This window comes from Microcebus murinus, chromosome 16 (assembly GCF_040939455.1).
Source record: "Microcebus murinus isolate Inina chromosome 16, M.murinus_Inina_mat1.0, whole genome shotgun sequence".
Classification (NCBI taxonomy): domain Eukaryota; kingdom Metazoa; phylum Chordata; class Mammalia; order Primates; family Cheirogaleidae; genus Microcebus; species Microcebus murinus.
Genome location: NC_134119.1, coordinates 71700608 through 71714784, shown reverse-complemented (window position 1 = coordinate 71714784; position 14177 = coordinate 71700608). Strand labels below are relative to the sequence as shown.

At 42.9% G+C, this 14177-nt stretch overlaps 1 protein-coding gene across 7 annotated transcripts in view; it reads left to right on the top strand.

The window, feature by feature from the left end:
• ZNF606 (zinc finger protein 606) overlaps nucleotides 1–14177 on the top strand; it is a 55969-nt gene that overhangs the window by 13478 nt on the left and 28314 nt on the right. For all 7 annotated transcript variants that reach the window (XM_075993314.1, XM_075993315.1, XM_075993313.1 and 4 more), the window contains 2 exons: nucleotides 7912–8038; nucleotides 9002–9097. In XM_075993314.1, coding sequence (XP_075849429.1) covers nucleotides 7912–8038; nucleotides 9002–9097 — 223 coding nt within the window. The remainder of the gene's footprint in view (nucleotides 1–7911; nucleotides 8039–9001; nucleotides 9098–14177) is intronic.

Genomic DNA, 14177 nt, shown 5'->3' with positions numbered 1-14177 from the left:
ATAAACTCTTTGCCTAGGCCGATGTCTAGGAGAGTGTTTCCAACTTTTTCCTCTAGAATTCTAATAGTTTCATACCTTAGGTTTAAGTCTGTTATCCAGCGTGAGTTGATTTTTGTGAGAGGTGAAAGGTGTGGATCCTGTTTTAGCCTTCTACAGGTGACTATCCAGTTTTCCCAGCACCATTTATTGAAAAGGGATTCTTTTCCCCAGCGTATGTTTTTGTCTGCTTTGTCAAAGATTAGATGGCTATATTAGGATGGTTTTATATCAGGATTCTCACATGTGTTCCACTGGTCCATATTCCTATTTTTCTGCCAATACCATATTGATTTAATTACTACAGCTTTGTAGTATAGTTTGATATCTGGCATATTAATGCCTCCCATTTTGTTTTTGTTGCCTAGAATTGCTTTTGATATTCGAGGTCTTCTTTGGTTCCATACGAAGCGTAAAATTATTTTTTCTATATCTGTGAAGAATGCTGATGGAATTTTAATAGGTATTGCATTGAATCTGTAGATCAGTTTGGGTAATATAGACATTTTGATGATGTTGAGTCTGCCAATCCACGAGCATGGTATGGATTTCCATCTGTTTACATCCTCTGCTATTTCCTTCCTCAGTGTTTCATAGTTCTCCCTGTAGAGGTCTTTTACGTCCTTGGTTAAGTATATTCCTAGGTACTTTAATTTCTTTGTTGCTATTGTGAAGGGAATTGAGTCTTTGATTTGGTTCTCAATTAGATTGTCATTGGCGTATATGAATGCCTCTGATTTCTGTGTATTGATTTTGTATCCTGAGACTTTACTAAATTCATTGATCAGTTCCAGGAGTTTCTTGGTTGAATCCTTGGGGTTTTCTAGATACAATATCATATCATCAGCAAACAGTGAAAGTTTGATCTCTTCTGCCCCTATTTGGATACCTTTGATTCCATTTTCCTGTCTGATTGCTGTAGCCAGGACTTCCAGCACTATGTTCAGTAGAAGTGCAGATAGTGGGCAGCCTTGTCTGGTTCCAGTTCTAAGTGGGAATGATTTCAATTTTTCCCCATTCAGTATGATGTTGGCTATGGGTCTGTCATATATGGCTTGTATCATTTTTAGGTATGTCCCTTCTATGCCTATTTTCTTAAGTGTTCGTATCATGAAAGGGTGTTGAATTTTGTCAAAAGCTTTTTCTGCATCTATTGAAAGAATCATGTGGTCTTTGTTTTTGCTTCTGTTTATGTGGTGAATTGCATTTATAGATTTATGTATGTTGAACCATCCCTGCATCCCTGGGATGAAGCCCACTTGGTCATGATGGATTATTTTTTTGATAAGTGTCTGGATTCGGTTAGCTAAGATTTTGTTGAAAATGTTTGCATCTATATTCATTAGGGATATCGGTCTGTAGTTTTCTTTTTTTGTTGCATCCTTTCCTGGTTTTGGTATCAGAGTAATATTCGCTTCATAAAAAGTGTCGGGGAGGTATCCGTTCTTCTCGATGTTGTGGAATAGTTTCTGCAAGATAGGTACTAGTTCTTCTTTGTAAGTGTGGTAAAATTTGGGTGTGAAGCCATCTGGACCAGGACTTTTCTTTTTAGGGAGATTTTTAGTTGCTGTTTCTATTTCAGCTGTTGAGATTGGTCTGTTCAGGGAATCTATTTCTTCCTGGTTGAGCCTAGGGAGGCTGTGTGTTTCTAGAAATTTGTCCATTTCCTCCACATTTTCCAGTTTGTGTGCATAAAGATTTTTGTAGTATTCATAAATTGTATCTTGTATCTCTTTGGGATCAGTTGTGATATCTCCTTTTTTATTCCTGATGGAGCTTATTAGAGATTTGTCTTTTCTGCTTTTCATTAGCTTAGCCAATGGTGTGTCAATTTTGTTTATTTTTTCAAAGAACCAAGTTTTTGTTTTATTAATCTCCTGAATAGCTTCCCTGTTTTCAATTTCGTTTAGTTCTGATTTGATCTTGTTGATTTCACTTCTTCTGCTTGGTTTGGGGTTGGTCTGTTCTTCTTTTTCCAGCTCTTTGAGTCGTTTCATTAGATTGTCTATTTGTGATCTTTTTGTCTTTTGGTTATAGGCATTTACGGAGATAAACTTTCCTCTCAGAACTGCTTTAGCTGTGTCCCAGAGGAGTTGATAACTTGTCTCTCCATTGTCGTTTTCTTCATAGAATTTTTTTATTTCCATCTTGATTTCTTCATTTATGAAGTAATCGTTTAGTAGGAGGTTGTCTAATTTCCACGTTTTTGTGTAGAAATGTGAGTTTCTGTTAGGGTTGATTTCTACTTTTATTCCACTGTGATTTGAGAAGGTACATGGTATGATTTCTATTTTTTTAAATTTCTTGAGATTTACTTTGTGTCCTAGGATATGGTCAATCTTAGAGAATGTCCCGTGAGCTGATGAGAAGAACATATATTCAGTGGATTTTGGGTAGAATGTCCTGTAGATGTCAGTCAGACCCAATTGTTCCAGGGTTTTGTTTAAGTTCATTATTTCTTTATTAATTTTCTGTTTGGAGGATCTGTCTTGTGCCTTCAGTGGGGTGTTGAAGTCTCCAGTGGTTATGGAGTTGCTATTAATCCATTTGCTTAGATCCAGTAAGGTTTGCTTTATGAATCTGGGTGCACCTATGTTGGGTGCATATATATTTAAAATTGTTATCTCTTCTTGTTGAACTGTGCCCTTCACCATTATATAATGACCCTCTTTGTCTTTCACTACTTTTGTTGGTTTAAAAAATAAATCGTCTGAAATTAGAACTGCCACACCAGCCTTCTTTTGGCTTCCACTTGCCTGGAATACTGATCTCCATCCTTTTACTTTTAGTCTATATGCATCCTTGCAGGTTAGATGTGTTTCCTGAAGACAGCATATACTTGGCCCGTATTTTCTTATCCATTCAGCCAGCCTATGTCTCTTGAGTGGAGAGATTAAGCCATTCACATTTATTGAGAGAACTGATAGGTAAGGTAGATTACTGTTCATTCTGTTGGGTTGGATGTTGTTGCTTTGATTTCTCTCGTGAGCCATTGTATTATCTGGCCTTTAATCTTTGGGTTTTGGTTGTTTTTATATTCGTGAGTTTTTATTATGGTGCTCTGTGCGTAACACTGTTTTGAGTAGTTCTTGTAGGGCTGGTCTTGTCTTGGTGAATTCTCTGAGACTTTGCTTGTCTGAGAATGTCTTTATTTCTCCTTCATATATGAAGCTTAGTTTTGCAGGGAATAAGATTCTAGGCTGGGCATTGTTTTGTTTCAGAAGAGTGAGAATGGGGCCCCAGTCTCTCCTTGCTTGTAAAGTCTCATTAGAGAAGTCTGGTGTTATGCGAATTCGCTTTCCCTGGTATGTCACTTGCTTCTTTTGTCTTACAGCTCTTAGAAGGGCCTCTTTAGTTGATATTTTGGTCAGTCTGATGACTGCATATCGTGATGTCTTCCTGTTTGCATTGAATCTCCCAGGGGTCCTCTGGGCTTCTTGAACTTGTATATCGAGATTTTGAGCAAGGCCTGGGAAATTTTCCTCTATTATATCTTCAAATAGCTTGTCCAGCCCTTCAGTGTTGTCTTCTTCCCCTTCTGCTAACCCTATGACCCTCACATTAGGTTTTTTCACATAGTCCCACAGCTCTTGTAGGCTTTGCTCTTTTCTCTTGTTTCTCTGCTCTATCTCTGTGACTGATTTATTTAATTGGAAGGTGTTATCTTCAATCTCTGAGATTCTTTCTTCTGTTTGATCTACCCTGTTCTTGAGACTTTCCACAGTATTTTGTAATTCCCTGAGTTGATTCTTCATCTCCAGGACATCGGTTAAAGTTTTCTTCACTGTGTCGATCTCTTTAGTGAACCTTTGTTCCATATCCTGGAGGCTTTTTGTGGTTTCTTTTTGTTGGTTATTGAGTTGTTGTTGCAGGTCGGTGAGTGTTCTTATGATCCACATACAAAATTCCTCTTCTGTCATATTGGTTGCCTGATTTGGGTTGGTGTCCGTTTCTAGGGGGCTGGTGCTCCTCTTTGGGGGTGTGTTTTCCGTTTGGTTCTTCATATTTCCTGAGTTCTTTCGCTGATTTCTTCCCATGTTGATCAGTTGTTGTTTCTTTCCTTTAGGTTTTTGTGTGGGTATTCACACACCTTGTTTAGTTTCTGAGTCGTTAGGTGGTGTCTGTGGGTGAGATTCGACCACTCCCTGTATATTGAGTCAGTGGGTGCCGTGAAAAGGCTGTGCAGGATGCCGTCCCTGTCAGTAGGTGGTGCTTGCTTGGAGGAACAGGCTATGCTGTTGATTTTGTGTCCTGTTATCAGCTCTTGTCCTGGCGGAGATGGGTTGGGTAAGCCTGCCCTCAAGCCCCACCAGTGCCGTTAGCAGGGGTCAAAGTTCTGTTCTCTGCTTCCAGGAAAAGCTGTCAGGGCGGGGCTGGAATGGTCCGGCTCAGCCAGAAAGTCTGCTTGTGGGGGTGGGGCTGTCTGAGACCGCAGTCTGGAGCGGGCCTCGCTTCTTTTCACCCTCCCCAACTCTGCAGCTACTCCTGGTCTCTGCCAGCAGGCCAGACCACACGCCGGACTGTGATGCCGGCGGGGAGGTTCCCTGCGCAGGACGCCACCTGGGCTGGGCGTACTGCCTCCTTTTGGGAGGAGGGTTGCCCTCTAGGACGCTGATCTGCCCCTGAAGGCACACACACCTCAGTAGGCTGTTCACGTATAACCCTTCAGTGCCCCGGGCAATGCTAGACCTCGGTGCACAGGATCTGGTCTGCAGGTCCGACCTGTGGGTCCCAGAGTTCAAACTGTATCCCCACCAGGGAGAGGAGTTCTGGTCCCAATTCACCCACAGGGAGCCCAAGCTGGGTCTATGTCTCTCAGCCTCTGAGTCGGCACCGTTCTCCTGGGAACACCATGCCAGTAGCACCTGGGAGGGCTGGCAGGTAGGGAGCTCACAGTCTGAGTTCCCCTGAGTCAGCTGTAGGGTCCCAAAAGGGAAGTTCCTGTTCCCTGGAGGTGCCTCCGGCTGGCGGCTGTATTGTCTCTCTGGGCAGCCGCGGGTAGGGTCGGTGGAGGGGAGGAGGAGGCAGTATGGCGCTTGCCACGTGGCTCGGATCTGTGCACACGGAGGTGCTGGGAGTTGGGAGCCTGGTGCCACGTCCGCTACAGGCTCACCGCTGGCTGGCGGCAGCCGTCTCTGGGCTGGTGTCCGCAGGTCTCTCCACCCGCTGGGGAGCCCACCAGCAGTCCTAAATGCAGGGGAGCGGAAACAGCAAATCCACCTACCCTTGCCGCTGGTCTCCAGGCTGCTCCGGCGGTCTCAGCCTCCAGATCTCCTCCGCAGCCTCCTCCCGTGGAGTCTCCCGGGGTCTCAGGTACCCCTCCTTCCGGCCCTCGTTCACTGTATGCTCATCGTCTTGCTTCTTTTTTCTAATTTCTGCTAGAATCTGTCTTTTCTGCAGAGACACTCTGTCTGGCAGTGTTTCTCGTCCGCCATCTTGATCCTCCCCTTTGGTATTTTTGGCAAGAATACTCTGTAGGTGGTGCTGGGTCCTTCTTACTGTGTTGCATCAGTGGGCACATGGTGTCTGGTTGTCACATTTTCAGATGATACGGATTAGTGGGTGCAGGTATTGTCAGACTAATTCCTCTATTATAAAGCTCCCTGTCTGCCTTTCACCTGTGGCGTAGCAGTCATTGATGGTCATTGTCATTGTCTGCTATTTCTTTAGGGATTGCAGAACCACTCAATTTGCATGCCTCTTGTGTCTGTCAGATGTAATTCTTCTATTCCTCTTTAAACATATGGTGATTTCATTGGGGTCTTGGGAGGGGTCGGAAGTAAATTTGTGGTTCAGTTCACCAGCTTGACAGCTGCTACAGTGTGGGTTTGGACGTTCAGTGTAGGTGAACACCGAAGCCATCTAAGAAGTTGCCACGCCTGGAGAATTAGGTAGTGTGAGACAAGTACAGGGCCAGAAGCATGCTAGACAGTAAGCACCGCCCCCAAGCCATAGGTGCAATTGCTCTGTGGAAGTGCATTGAGCTTGGGTTTCAGGTACTTTTCTGTTGATATGTTACATTTAAATTAAAACATTGTATATGACCACAAAATGTAGAAGCAGTAGAAACAATCAAGGGTACCAGATCTGGGCAGGTCTGTAGGAGGAAAACCAAGAAATTGGCATTAACCCTGAAGTGTTTCATTGAAGGTCGTGGTCAGCACTTTCAAATGCTGCAGAAGTTTAAAGAAGATGAAGACAGAGATTGAACTTTGGGCTTGGCAATCACAAATCATTAGAGATCTTGGTGAGAGTTTGGTGTAAATAAATGTCATAGAATTAATGCTTATTTATTGCCCCAGAATGCTTCACTGTAGATCAGCAAAAATGATGATTATATTCCAAATTTCCAATGCCAAGGAATAGGAAAATGGATAATAAAGGCAGGGAAGGAACTGCAATGGGGTAAAGGCTAGAAGACAAGGAGAAGGAAGTGAGGGTGGAATGTACTATGCAGGAAGTTGACTGTTGCAAGAGGTGGGGTCGCTGGCAAGTTTGAGGAGACATCTCAAAAGGGTGATGTGAAGATAGAGATGGTTCTTGCCAGGGCATAGTCTCTGAGGAGGTTGGACACACAAAAGTTTAGCCACGGACAAGAGGATGGACCGTCTTCCCCATGGCTACAGTAAGGTTGAGCATGGTGGGGTGTCAGCAGGTGTTGACTTTGGATAAGGGAATCGTCGGGGACAGAATCAATTCTTTGTTTTAAACCAGTTATGTGAAGGTGGAGGAGAAACAGTTCAGCTGGACATGGTGAAAGTCAACAGTGAAGACCTGACTGCGAGGGCTGGCCCAGATCAGAGGTGACAAGCTCAGTTTATATGCAGTTACTAGGAGGGGCAGAAAAGAGGGCCATGGGGAAGGCCACATTTGGGTAGTGATGTAGCCGTGAGTGGGAGGAGTAGAGGTCCAGAAGATCCTTGGAGTGGAAACACGTGCTGCACGTGCATCAGTCTGCAGATGTCAGTGAGTGAGTGTCTCGGGGCTGATTCTGCACTGGCGATGGAGGATGATCAGAAGCTGGGGTGGACCATGGTGTGTGCACAGGTTGTGGGGGCTGAGAAGCGAGCAGGAGCTGTGGTATTGGCGGCACACCTCCATGCACTCCCCACTCTGCCCCAGGAATGCCCAGATGCTTGAGGCTCTAGTCGATTTCTTAAAAGGACTGTAAAAGAGAAGCCCATTGCAAACATCAGACTTAGGTTATTGCTCTTCTTTTCCTCTAGTTTTCCAGTGAGTTTTCTGGGTTTCATTTTTCCAAAAACATCATTTTGGATTATTTTTAACTCAAGTGCTTTTGACAGCAAGTGTAACTGACTCTCCTTGGCCTGGCCTGCTCTGGGACATTGTGTTCACCCTTAGCTTTAGTCCTTGGACAGAGATGACCTGGGAATGGAAGCTTCTCTGCTGTGGCCAGGAAGACAGCCTATAGATGTTGAGATCACCCTTCCAGGTCCTAGGTCTTCATGTTGGACCAGAGACTCTAGCTCCAGAGTCTCTGGCCTAAAACCAGTGCTCTTAGCCTCTTTCTGCTGTGGTCCAGGCCATATTAAATGCTATATTTCCAGAGGAGGAGTCATTGCCCAGGTGGAAATCTTGTCCACACTAGAATTGGGCAAGATACTTAGGAGAGACCTCCTCATCTTTGCTGTGGTTATTGTGGGCCCAGGTATCTGATTCTCTAAGAGTACATCCCAAAGGTGGGGTCCTTGGGGTTTGCAATGAGGCCTGACCCACATTAGTCAGAATCTTGAATATTTAGTATAATTCCTCTACATCCCATCTCCTCTCCTCAGGGGTGTCAGCCTCACTCTGTCCCCAGAAACGTTGGAGGGGATGGCCCCAGGCTAAGAAGGAACATGTGTGCTCTTTTAGGAACCAGTGACCTTCAAGGATGTGGCCGTGGACTTCACCCAAGAAGAGTGGGGACAGCTGGACCTTGTTCAGAGGACCCTCTACCGTGATGTGATGCTGGAGACCTATGGCCACCTACTTTCTGTGGGTAAGGCGGCTGCTACCCAAGTAAATGAAACTGTTCCCATTGCAGTGCTTTTAGCTACTCCATGTTTAAAAGCTCATTGGGGGCTGGACGCAGTGGCTCATGCCTGTAATCCTAGCACTCTGGGAGTCTGAGGCGGAAGGGATCGCTCAAGGTCAGGAGTTCAAAACCAGCCTGAGCAATCGTGAGATGCTGTCTCTAATAAAAATAGAAAGATATTAATTGGCCAACGAAAAATATATAGGAAAAATTAGCCAGGCATGGTGGCACATGCCTGTAGTCCCAGCTACTTGGGAGGCTGAGGCAGGAGAATCGCTTGAGCCCAGGAGTTTGAGGTTGCTGTGAGCTAGATTGATGCCGTGGCACTCTAGCCAGGGCACAGAGTGAGACTGTCTCCAAAAAAAAAAAAGCTCATTGGGGCTGGGCACGGTGGCTCACGCCTGTAATCCTAGCACTCTGGGAGGCCGAGATGGGCGGATTGCTCGAGGTCAGGAGTTCGAAACCAGCCTGAGCAAGAGCGAGACCCTGTCTCTACTATAAATAGAAAGAAATTAATTGGCCAGCTAATATATATAGAAAAATTAGCCGGGCATGGTGGCGCATGCCTGTAGTCCCAGCTACTCGGGAGGCTGAGGCAGGAGGATTACTTGAGCCCAGGAGTTTGAGGTTGCTGTGAGCTAGGCTGACGCCATGGCACTCACTCTAGCCTGGGCAACAAAGTGAGACTCTGTCTCAAAAGAAAAAAAAAACTCATTGGGAGGTGTCTTAGAAAGGCAGAGGTGATCTTGAGCCCTAAAGTTCAGGGACGAAATTCCTAATGTTTATGAAGCACAAAGCGGGAGAGTGGTAGGAGCCATGCTTATTTTGTCTAAGTGAGAAGTCACAGGGAGGAGTAGGCAAGGGAAGCTTTTTTAGGCTGCCCCAAAGCCTCATTACACAAGTCCCATGTTTTTCCTCCATGCGTAGGAAATCAGATCACCAAGCCCGAGGTCATCTCCCTGTTGGAGCAAGGAGAAGAGCCATGGTCGGTGGAACAAGCATATCCTCAAAGCACTTGTCCAGGTGAGGTAGGCCCCAGGTATGACCAAGGAACTTTCTCCAAGGCCTCCTTTTTGAAAAATGGGCTAAGACCATGAGGTGTTACCATACTCAGATGTGTTTAGAATTCCCACTTACAGGGCTTTCTCTCTTCTTGTATTGACTTTCTTGCTGCTATTGATTTAGAACAAAGATGCCCCACCTTATTAATAAGGTAGCAGTTTTTGTATGCTGCAATTTCTCTCCCTTGATGTCTGCTCTCATTGGCTCTCATATTTTCTGCTGTCCTTTTCTCTAAGATTACTTCTCATTCGCTTACCTACTTTAAAATTTTTTCTAATTTCCTCTATTGCCAAACTTAAAGCCTGTGGCCATAGTTGCTTCTTTAAAAAAAAAAAAAAAAAATAACAAAAATAGGTTTTTTATAGAGGTAGTTTATTCGCATGGTTCAAAAAATTCAAAGCTACATAAAATGCGTAAGCTGAAAAATCTCATTTATACTCCCTGCTGTTATCTACACTACTCTAACCCACCAAATATAGACCCACAGAGCAACACTCAGAGGCACACACTCAGGTAATCACTTTTCTTTTCTTTTTTTTTTTTTTTTATCCTCCCCCCTCCACTTTTCTTTTACTATAAATTTTTGAGTTATTTTCTTAGTATTCGTCCTGGGGAGTACAATTGACATTATAATTTATAACAATCTCACTTGGATTAATACGAATTTAATTTTGATAGCATACCAAAACTTTCCTTCTGTATAGCTCTGTCTTCTTCCTTTTATGCCACAAATTTCATCTTCATACATTATGTGTTCATTAACATAGATTTATAATTATTGCTTTATGTAGTTGCCTTTTAAAGCATAGGAAAAAAAGGAATTACAAACAAAAAATATATTTATACTATTTTTTTATAGATACTTATATACTTCCCTTTATTGGTGTTTTTTGAGCTACTGTTTAGAGTTCTTTCATTTCAGCCTTAGGGACTCTCATTAGTGTTTCCTGTAGGGCAAGTTTGGTAGCATTAAACTCTGTAAGGTTTTGTTTATCTGGGAATCTCTTGATTTCTCCTTAGTTTTTTCTTTTCTCTTTTTTTTTTTTTTTTTTTTTGAGACAGAGTCTCACTCTATTTCCTGGGCTAGAGTGAGTGCCGTGGTGTCAGCCTAGCTCACAGCAACCTCAAACTCCTGGGCTCAAGCAATCCTTCTGCCTCAGCCTCCCGAGTAGCTGGGACTACAGGCATGTGCCGCCATGCCTGGCTAATTGTTTCTATATATTTTTAGTTGTCCAATTAATTTCTTTCTATTTTTAGTAGAGAGAGGGTCTCGCTCTTGCTCAGGCTGGATTCGAACTCCTGAGCTCAAAATGATCCGCCTGCCTCAGCCTCCCATAGTGCTAGTATTATAGGCGTGAGCCACTGCTCCCAGCCTATCCTTAGATTTTTTTTTTTTGAGACAGAGTCTCTCACTCTGTTGCCTGGGCTAGAGTGCCATGGCATCAGCCTAGCTCACAGCAACCTTAAACTCCTGGGCTCAAGCAATCCTCCTGCGTTAGCCTCCTGAGTAGCTGGGACTACAGGCATGCACCACCATGCCTGGCTAAGTTTTTCTATATATTTTTAGTTGTCCAGCAAATTTCTTTCAATTTTTTTAAGTAGAAATAGGGTCTTGGTCTTGTTCAGGCTGGTTTCAAACTCCTGACCTTGAGCGATCTGCCTGCCTCCGGCCTCCCAGAGTGCTAGGATTACAGGTGTGAGCCACCACGCCCGGCCCTTTCCTTAGTTTTTGAAGGATAATTTTGCTGGATATAGAAATCTTGATTCAGTTTTTGGTTTTTTTGTGTGGCTTCCATGCTTTCTGATGAGAAGCTGTTAATCTAATTGAGGATCCCTTGTATGTGAGTTGCTTCTTTTTTCCTGCTTTCAAGATTCTCTCTTTGGCTTTGCGTTTTGAAAATTTGATTATTATGTGTATGCATGTGGCGTTATAGGTTGGAGCTTTTCAGAGCCCTCAGGACATCTCATTCCTCAGCTTTTCCTTTTTATCTTTTTGGTTAGTGTGTTGTTGGATCTACCTGTATGCCATCACCTCAGGCAGTGGTGACTTTAGAACATTGCTTGTAAAATGTTTGACAAGTACATTCTCCCTGTAGGCTTTTAACACTATAAGTTTACTGTCAGAGTTTTCCAGGCAAAACACAGATAAGCCTTTCCAGTAATGACTGTGTTTTGGGGAATGAGGTTTTAAGAAAGCTCTAGTTTTGTTCTACTCACTCTAGTATGAAAAATCGGGGCTATTTTCAAAGGCTACTGCTGAGCTGGGGAGCCAGAGATGGGACTAGTTTAAACGCGCCACAAGGCTTACTCTGTTCTTATTGAAATTCGGTTGTTTTTCTTGAATAAATGCTCCCTGGTTGCTGCAAAGCTTTGGATAATTTACACAATTTTGAAAAAGTTGATTCTGTGAGGCAGGAGGATTGCATGAGCCTAAGAGTTTGAGGCTACAGTGAGCTATGATCATCCCGCTGCACTCCATCCTGGGCAACAGAGTGAGACCTTGTCTCAAAAAACAACAAAAAATTTGATTGTGACAGTTTTTGCCTGTTTTTTAGTTGCTTTTATGGAGGGGTAAAATTTTAGATTTCCTTACTTTGCCATTTTCACTGACATTCTGCCCCAACTAATCACTTTGTACAGTGATTTCTGTTGTATGCTTGCAGAGTTTCTTTAGCAACTACAAGCATAGAGGAATTGTAGTTAATTATTACTTTTCCCAAAGTGGAATACTGTACACACTGTCTTTGCCTTGTTATTTTTAATTTAACAATATGCCGTAGTCTCTTCTGGAGTCCTGAAGTTGGACATCTCCCACCTACTCTAATGAAGGGAACTCTTGTGGAGAGGCTTACCAGTTGCCCCCTATTCAGATTGGAAACCTTGCTCTAAGAACACAAGAATTCCAGTATCTTTAATTCTTCTATCCTTAGTGCTGCCCATTCTTAGTTACTATCCTGAGCCCTGTAATTCCAACACCTCCATCCGTGTACTTCTCCCATTTTGCAAAGCATCTTAATAGTCTCCTTGATCTCAGTAGATAGAGTAGGAATCTCTTCTCTTCTTTCTAGATGTTTCCCCATCTTCCTGAGGTGTATTTATGGTGCTAGCCTTCTGCAGTTCCCCTAAACTGGAGATGGAGAAGTCAACTTGACTTCCTGTTCTTTCCTCTCCAAGAAGTAATCTCTCTTCTAATTACTGAGATTTTCTTTCTCTGAAATGTCAGTGGTGTCTTCCACCATCACCCTAAGTCAAGCCCCTTCCTGATAAAATTTCAGCTCCAGTTGATGAGAAAACGCTGACTTATTAGCCACCTCAGATGTTATTTCTGATTCATCTCCCTGAAATCTTCCATCATGAGGTTCCTATCAGTAAACCTACAGTGCCTTTTAACAAACAAAACAACCAGATTTCAAGACTTTCCAATTTTTCCTATTATTTTTCTCAATTCCTGAGTAGCTCCTATAGTTCACCCAACTGGCATCCTGATTATTCTTCTTACAGGTTGGCTGCATCATGCATGCCTTTGCTAATGCTGAACTAGCACTCTGTATCTGAACCATGCTTGAATGTTGTTTCTTTTATTCGAACGATTCTTAATTGCTTCTGTTAGTGCTGATCTCCTTTTGCTGATTTCCTACCCACATAGCACATACAACCTACAATCTCTCAGTGATATTTCATGTGTATTTTTCATCACTGTTTGGTATGTCCTCTCATTGCATAGATTGTAACTTCTAGGAGGAAGAAACTATACTTTCTTGCTTTGTCTCTGGTGCTGGACACTCAGTAGGCCATGAGTACTAAGGGAGCATAAAGTTGGACAAGAACTGTTCATTCAGTCTTTCACTTGGTCAGGGAATTGGTCAGCCTCCATTTGAAAAAGTTTCTATGGAAATGATTTAAAAGCTAGTTGAAGATCATTTACTAGCTTCTACAAGCTAAGCTTGATATTAGTATTAAATGTCAGTTCTTGAGCAGAGTAGAGCCTGTGTTATAATGGACTTAGGTGGTAAAAGGGGGGAAATGGTGCACAGTGAAGAGAGAAGAAAAACCTAGAGAAAGAGGACAAATATCTTGATCCTGTTGGGACCTGGGGCATTAACTCCTGTGGCAGGCTAAATAATAACTCCCTCCCCCTAAGATATCTATATCCTGATCTCCATAATATGTGAATATGATACCTTATATGGCAAAAGGGGCTTTTCAGATATGAATAAACTAAGGATCCTGAGATAGGGAAATTATCCTGGATTATCTGGGTGAATTCTAAATGTAATCACAAAATCCTTATAAGTGAGGATCAGAGACACAGAGAGATGTGATGTCAGAAGCAAGGGTTGGAGTGATGTGCTTTGAAGATGGAAGAAGAAGCTATCAACCAAGGAATACAGGCAACTTCTAGAAGCTGAAAAAGGCAAGGATACAGATTCCTTCTAACAATTTCTGGAAGGAGCACAACCCTCCCAGTAACTTCATTTTAGCCCAGTGAAAACCATTTTGGACTTCTGACTTCCAGAACTTTAAGATAATACATTTGTATTATTTTAAGTTAATAAGTATGTGGAAATTTGTAACAACAGGAGAAGGAAATTAATATAAATTCCTTCAGCTGTTGGAAAACTTTTATCTAGGCAATGATAATAGGTAGCTCCTGAATATTGAACTTGTCAGGCATTTTACTGGATTCAAAGTCTCATTCATTGATCTTCAGAAAAGTCCTCTAAGAATAGTGGTAGAACCAGTATTTAAATACAGATTATCAGACTTAATTCTTATGTCTGCTTCATTCCACTATGCTATCTTTCCAGTCCATCTCTTGAATCATTGCTTTAAAAATGATTTTGTTGGCCGGGCGCTGTGGCTCACGCCTGTAATCCTAGCTCTTGGGAGGCCGAGGCGGGCGGATTGCTCAAGGTCAGGAGTTCAAAACCAGCCTGAGCAAGAGCGAGACCCCGTCTCTACTATAAATAGAAAGAAATTAATTGGCCAACTGATATATATATAAAAAATTAGCCGGGCATGGTGGTGCATGCCTGTAGTC